The following is a 7,841-nucleotide window of genomic DNA, read 5'->3' on the forward strand; positions in this document are numbered from 1 at the left end:
CATCTTATTGCCTTTTTATAATCAAGACGTTACCATTTTTAACTTTATTTTCCTTTTCGATGGTTTCAAAAACTTAAATATTCCAAATGTTAGTCAGAGTTATAAGGGATCCGAGTGCCATATTTCATCAAAACCGTGCAGCCGTTTCTGAGTGAAGAGCAGTCTCGCATAAGTGATCTGACTTTTAAAAAATTCTGTGTGATAGAATCTGGAAAAAATGTGGTAGATTTCAAAAAAATCTGATAGATCTCTGGGTTTGGATCAAGCTTTGTACAAAAATTAAGAAAATTCTGCAAGGTTTCACCTAAATTGCAAACTTTTTAATAAGACTCTAAAACAAATTTAATTTTAGCATAATACAATGCAAGATTGAAGTTGCTAAAAATTGCGTTGAGTTTGGCAATTTTTTCCTTGACAGTGTAAAGCAGTTTCGCCCATATCAAGATATTTTTCGAACATATTTGAAGAGATTATGCAACCTTGCGGAGTGCTGCCGGTTTTTCTTTCTATCACATCACGAAGTAGCGAACAAATGTGGCACGTTCCAGAAACAGCTAATTGGGATTTGCCGATTTTGAAAATTCGCAACTAAAAGTAAACAACGCCTCAGAAACTTTAGATGCACTTAAATTTGCTAATACTTTTACCAAAATCACCGTTTTTTAACATTTTCGCTATTGATTATTTTTACAAAACATATATTTTGCAATTTAACACAATGAATCGTTTCCTGTCGGAAAATTGATTATTGAGAAAATCTACTATTTTACAGTTTATTTTATCCTCCCATTCGGCTTTGTTTACTTTTACTTGAGAAATGTTATCGTCGCCGAGAATGAGGAATCTTGTATTATATCATTCTTGTTACCATATAGTTTTTAGTGTTGGACAATTTTTGCTCTTAAGTTGTTGTGGTAGATCTCAGACCTTGAATGGTAGATGTGGTAGGTGCTCAAGAAAGTGGCAGATCTACCACAATGTGGTAGAAGTCCGACCACTTTATTTTAATCGAATTTTAAAACACCCTATACCGGCGAAAAAAGTAAACTTTATCATGAATCTCATTTTTGAAATTCCTTTTTAAAAGTATTCTCAAAGCAAAAAATCTTCTTAAATCTCTTTTATCGGACATTGTGATACATATGTTCGAACAAATGGCAACCCTCCTAAATAAAGGTCCAGAATAAATCCCTTTCAAACCCATTTCGATTTATACCAATCTCTTAGAAATTCATCCACCTCATTGAATAATTCGAATGTAACTTTTTAAACACGTAGCAACTCCCTTTAAACATTCGAAATGTTCAAACTAAAGATTTCTTAACATTCTTTCGTTTGACTACAGTATTTTTATATTTCATATACTTTTTGAATTAGTTAATTGAACAGGTGGTAGCTCCTTTCAAACGTATTTTCAAGCTTTCTAATTTCAATTACTCGGCGACCAATATTAAAGCAGCTGGTAAGAATATGGAAATGTAGCAAAACCTTAATCATAGCATTTAGCACATGAAAATAATATTCGATTTCAATCGATAAGATATTAAAAATCTTGAAATTATCACACCACATAAAGTTCTTTCTGACACTGGGGTATCAATTTTGCCGCTACTCGATCAATTTCCTGCATTGGTAAATGATGCAGACATAATTGAACTTCAATTTCGCAAATTGAGGCTGAGTGAAGGTAACTTCAAAAACTGTACCAAGATAAATTGTTTTTGAGATGAAGTAAGTTTGATTAAAAATGGATTGGGTGAAGCGGCGTTTGGAGAATTGTGCGACTTAGTTCATAAAATTTTTAATCTGCCTCACAGTTCCGCAGCGCTGAGCGCAGATTTTTTGATTTAGCTGAAATTAAGGAACAAATTATATTTTAAAACATTAAATAATATAATGTTAATAAAATACAATTGTAATGCACTTTAGATGCAATATAAAAAAAAAAAACGTTATAAAAAACTGAATTGACATATTTTCTTGATAAAGAGGAATAAACTCCACTCAGTTTCCCGATTTAATGAAAATTTGTCCATTTTTTAATATTTGGTCCATTTTTTGGTCCGAAAAATAAATTGGAAATGGCAACCGTGATGGCAAGAACTCCCGCGATTTACTCAATACAGTTTAAAAAATCGTACAGTGGGGAAAACGAGAATGCCTGCACTTAATTTAAAACAATAGAAATTAATGGGACCTCCGGCTGGCATCTGCTAAATTAAATTGAAGCTGAACATGATAATTAAAATGGAAAGCTTTGAAACACAACTTCAGTTCGGCAGGGTTGCTCAGTGCATTTAGAAAACTTTTATTGGCAAATATTAAGTTTAGGAAAGAAGCACTTGTCTAGCTTTTAAATTAATATGAAGTGTTAAATTCTTATTAAGTCAGTATATGTACTTTAGAGTTTTCCAATAAAGGCTTTGATAATCTTTTGTTATCTTGTTATCTTTTGATTAAGTTATGAAATCGTCACCAATTATTAAACTCTGTATATTTTGACAAGATTTTTAAAGTAAATTTTTGTGATTTAAAAATTCCAATTTATGCTAACATTACTTTTCACTTGGCCGTGATACGTTGATTATTTTGATATACTGTTATTCTTCAAGGCAAGCAATGCCTATACCTTGAAATAAATTGCCAACCATTTATTTGCAGAGTATATTTTTGAACAATAGACAAATAAAATTTTATAATTTTTACCATGTAAATATTTCTGTATTTATTAAAAATTGTGTTAACCCGTCATCTGACAGGTGGGGGGAAATAAACCACAGCATCGGAATTTTCTTAGTGCCTTCAGTCAAGTTGTGAGCGATTTCTAAGTGGCTTTAATATATAACGCGACATATTTTTATTGGTAACTATTTAAAAAAGCTTATTTTTTTTAAATAGTAAAGACATTTTCGCGAAGAACAGGACATATTTTTATTGCTAACCACGTAAAAAGCTTAATTTTTAAAAATAGTAAAGAAATTTTAGTGAAGAACGAGATACTTAAGAATATAAAAGGCTTTATTTCAATGGAGTTTGTGACACCCCACCTGTCGAAACTTGTTATGAAAATTCACCTGTCAGATGGCGGGTTAAAATATGACACAGGGTGGACTAATTAAATTACTCATATTTCTTTATACTGCCGAGTAAATATTTTCTCTTCATATGGATAGCTCTGTTCTATCTCATCCTAGCAAAATGCTGTTTCTAAGTTGTCTATGATTGACACAACTTGAAAATTCTAAACTCAAAACTTTATTTTAACAAGAATGAGTGTAAACTTACGATTATGACTTTATGGCCAGTGTACTTTTAATTTTTCAATGAGAGCTTTTATAACGCATAACAAACATATTGCCATCAGATTGGCATATCTCTTCACTAAATTCTGTAGTCGTCACCAATTATTAAACTCTACACATTTTTATTGATTGACCGTGGTTGGTTCCTGTTTCGATTTATGTTCATTCACGCAAACAAAATTGTATATATAATTTTTTTGGTTTTTTCTGCATTTTATTAGTTATATACGCAATTATTTCAATAAAATTTTGTTAAAATATACTACCGCTTGGCAAATCCTAATATTTAACCTAGTCAATCTACACCAAGAGTGTGAACATCCTATTAGCCACATATTTCACTGTGTAAATACACCTCTGCGCTTCACTCAATTTCCGACGCCATTTCAACAGTACCGCGATTGCTTCCGTCGAGTGTGTGTTAAAGTTTCTAAAAATGCTTATGTTTGCGATTAATGAAGTGAAAAGTTTTAGTTTTCTATAAAATTAGGAAAACTAAGTGTTTTACTTAGCAAATAACATAAATATACGCGCGAGCAGTGTATTTTAGTTTTCGTGGCGATATAAATATGTAGTTGCGATGGGGTGCGCGAGTGGCTCGGGCCGGCCCGAACAAGTTTTTTTTTTCATTAAATTGAAGTGTGCAATCTTCATCTAATTTGTGAAAGTTATAAGGTGAGTAAATCGAAAAAGCCAAAGAATTATATGTGTATATTTATGTATGTAAATTGCAGGCTTCCTATTTTTGCATGTTTAGAAAATTTGCATCAATATAGTATTGGAGTTTTTGTTGGTCATTTTTCGTCCCTCTATATTTCATCCTAATTTATGTTCCCTTTATAAATCCCTAATAAGCACAAAAGGTTATTTGGTTCGGTGGCATGAGTTTAGGCGCATGTCGGAACAGCTTTCAGCCAATAGTGTTTGCTAAATTGTGTAGTAGCAGTGTGAATAGTTGAGAGCTTGTATATTCATACCAGAGAATGATAAAATGTTGAGCAACATGAAATCTGCTCTTCTTCGTGTTGCGAGCAAACAAACGAAAATATGGCTAATCTTCATATAATTTTGATTAATTTGTAATTTTTGTTAAAATTTTTAACTTGTTCTCTTTTTATGAAGATGCAAATACAATTTTAAAAAATGATAGCTTTGCAAAAAATTTACATGTGTACATATGTATGTAAGTTCTCTGCTCTATCTATCTAAGTTCCCTGGCATAAATACTAAGCAATGGCTTTTACTAAAAAATGTCATATCTTTATTTTAACAACTCTAGTAAAACTTCTGTTCTAAATTCTGTTAATTGCACGTTAGTTCTTTACTTTTGTATTGTTAGTCTTCATCCTTTATAAAAATTATTAATGTGGTGCTTGAAAATGTGTTAACATAATTTAATTAATCTGTCTGAACATATGGCATAGCTTAATTATCCGCGGAAATAGGCCTCGCTTTCCAGTGCAGAGCAATCAAAGTTTTTGTGAAAATTCATCCATAAAGTGGGGCTAATTTAAAGTGTTATTTCATTTCATACTTAAGAAATATGTTTTCAAATTTCTACTTTTTGGCAATGCATGGAAAAGCCTTTTGACCGGAGGAGAATTTCAAACACCGATTTTATCAATAATAGTAAAATAAAAAAATATTTGACGCTTATACATTTTTCTATGAATTTGGCCGAGCTACTTATGAACTTTGAACTTCTTCCTTGTTTTGCAGGAAATCGATTCCTTGACACAAGAGGGTACTTTTAAAGACAACATATCTTCATAGATAGTGATGGAGTGATACGAGTACCGAATACAGAATATCGATAATTTTCATGAGTACTGAGTAGTATCGAGAACTCTTGAACTTTTTTAAGTAAAAAAATCATATAAAAATTAAATACATTGAAAAATCTTAAAAAATTACCCAATAAACACTATGGCGAACGTCGATATCCAATATAAACGGCGCGAAAATAACATAACGCTCATATACTTCAATACTGTCAAAAATTTTGGCCACATATATGGAATCTAAATATTTCAATATTGAAATAAGAAGTTCGCACTCAAATCAAATAAGATATTTCTTTACTATGAGTACGAGTATTTTATTTTAAGTAACATTATAAAGAAAAATGTTGGGTTATCACAACCTTTCATACTTCGACTTAGAATGTTAGATGTTTGTATATGAACACTATTTTCACAAAAAGACGCGTGAAAAAATGAATGATATATACTTAGTTTTTTTAGTTTACATGATCTTAATTCAAGTATTTGGTACTCAAAAATATCATACTTAATATAAAATTTGTGTCCTCTATTTTAGTACTTTCAATATTATTCCAATTTTAAGTTCGGAAATACTAAGACCGAGTACGAAAAACTTGATTCCTTCTCTGAGTGTAGGATCGCTGAACACGAATATGCTATCAGACATTGAAAATTCTAAATGGTGGATCCAAATTTTTTGTATTTTTAAATTTTTTAGATTTTTTAATCTTAATTTTTGTACTTTTGAATAATTTGTTTTTTTTTACGTTTAGTTTTCGTATTTTTATTAATTTTTCTTTTGTAGTTTTTTGTACTTTTCAATAAAATTGTTTTTAATCTTAGTTTGGAGATGGCTTCAGAAGTTATAATTTTGCGTAGAAAAACTGGGAATTTGTGAGTTTGAATAGAAATTGGACGATAATGATTATTGTTCACATTTCTAAAAGAAATTTCACTAGCAGCATTTCATTTTCCTTCTGTTGATTTAACTTTCTTCGAGAAATTCGTCTTTAAATTGGCAGTTTTGTTTACAGTTTACTCTAAAATTTCAAACTTTGTTTACGTATATGGATTCTAAAACCAACAACAAAGTACACACAGCTTGCTGTTTTTTGCTCTGGTGCTATCACCAGTCCAATGTGCTGTGGGGTATGGCAATCTCCAAATTTTGTGGAAGAAGAACTCATTAGGCGAAACTAGGCCAAAGCTATTAGTGGTGATTTTATGAAGGATTGTCATGTCTTCAACATGAGGAACTCTAATAAGGCTACCAGGAGAATGTTGTAAAAGTAGAGAAGTTCTTTAAGATCGAAGAGAACTAGATCCTTTCAAAGATACGCTTTGCAGTTCAGCTTCTTCCGGATGCTGTGCACTGCGTTGTGCTTGGTCAAAAGCTGAGTCAGAAGATAATCGTTTGAAAACAGCTTCTACTTCAAAAGTAGTCGGAAATTGTCATCATGTTTCCCTGCCTAGGAATGTTTGTAAAAAATTTTTTGGGGCAAAAATCCCGAGCACAAAGTTGCGTGATGTTACAACTGAATATTTACATATGTATGTGTGTATGTTCTGCTCTCACAAAAGTAAAAAAAATATATGCCAAATAAAGACGCTGTTTCAGGGCTATTAAATCTAGGATCATTGGAAAAGGTATTGTGGAAAAAATTGGGAAAGTTATTTTATGTCCCGTATTCGGCTGCCACAAATATGGTCACCTTAATTATAGCAACACCCATTTAACAGAATTTTTAAGAGAGAACCGCAAGTTACGTTAATTTGCCATAATCAGACCATTATGGTGATTTCATTTCTACCACAAAATGTCGCATTTTGACTGCCGCTTTTTCTTTTTTTGTTTGATTTTAAAATAAAGGCAAACGGTGAACAAATTTTGTGTTCGTTTCTTAAAATTTCTCACTTTTTTGTGACATCCTATCCCTGAAAACGTTACAGTCCAGATCTTACTCTCTCGCTTGCAGCTTTGTAGTTAATTTGCTAAATAATTCAGTTGACTGCCCTACCCTAACTGTTGTTTAATTACATCAAATGTTCTACCATTTCTGGGGCCTTGTCCGAATTAAATATTGTTCGTAACTTGGACCCGTATTTGTGGCCTGAAGTAGGCCGTAGCTTACTGTATAATTATTTTAACTAGTTTTTAGGCAACTGTATTCTATAGTCAGTGTGAAATTAATGTTCCATCTGACTTCAAATAAATAAATATGAAATAGTAGATAATTTTCCTACCTGCTTTTTCGTGTATTTCCATAACGGATGTGAGAAAAGTGCATGCATTGTCCACCGACAACGTGGAAATCACATGATCTTCACAGGCCGCACGCAGCTCTTCGACGCCCATATCTTGAGCGAGTGTCATCATTTCAAAGACACGCGAATCTTGCAGCATAATCTGAAATAGGAAGTGTAATAAATGCATTATCTTAAGCTCTCCAAAATCTCTAAAATTGGATTTACTTTTACCTTCGCTGTGTAAACGTAAACAATGAATTGCCGAAAGACGTCCGGGTTGACGTGCGGCAGGCGCACTGGCGTGGGCGTACCCGGCGCTGCAGGCGATACCGAACAGCCGGGTATGCGGCAGATTTCACCACGCTTTGCCGTTTTAAAGCTCTTACAGCTGCCATAGATGGAAATATACATACATAAGTAATTAAGTAATTATTCAATGCAATCATAAAAATACCATAAATGGCTTTCGCTACTTTTTTTTATTACAAGCGTAATTAGCTGGCAATTTTTACACCTCGTCGAGTGGCGC

At 32.4% G+C, this 7,841-nt stretch overlaps 1 protein-coding gene across 1 annotated transcript in view; it reads right to left on the reverse strand.

The window, feature by feature from the left end:
• The window catches only part of LOC108373993 (uncharacterized), an 18,649-nt gene extending 10,911 nt beyond the window's left edge, over positions 1 to 7,738 (reverse strand). Inside the window, exons 1-2 of the mRNA XM_017629939.1 lie at positions 7,544 to 7,738; positions 7,310 to 7,472 (exon numbers count right to left, since the gene is read on the reverse strand). Of these exons, the coding sequence (XP_017485428.1) occupies positions 7,310 to 7,472; positions 7,544 to 7,723 (343 nt within the window). The 5' untranslated portion in view covers positions 7,724 to 7,738. The remainder of the gene's footprint in view (positions 1 to 7,309; positions 7,473 to 7,543) is intronic.
• Positions 7,739 to 7,841: the final 103 nt, after the last annotated feature.

This window comes from Rhagoletis zephyria, unplaced genomic scaffold (genome assembly GCF_001687245.7).
Source record: "Rhagoletis zephyria isolate East Lansing unplaced genomic scaffold, Rhagoletis_zephyria_1.1 Rzeph_scaffold_07216, whole genome shotgun sequence".
NCBI lineage: Eukaryota > Metazoa > Arthropoda > Insecta > Diptera > Tephritidae > Rhagoletis > Rhagoletis zephyria.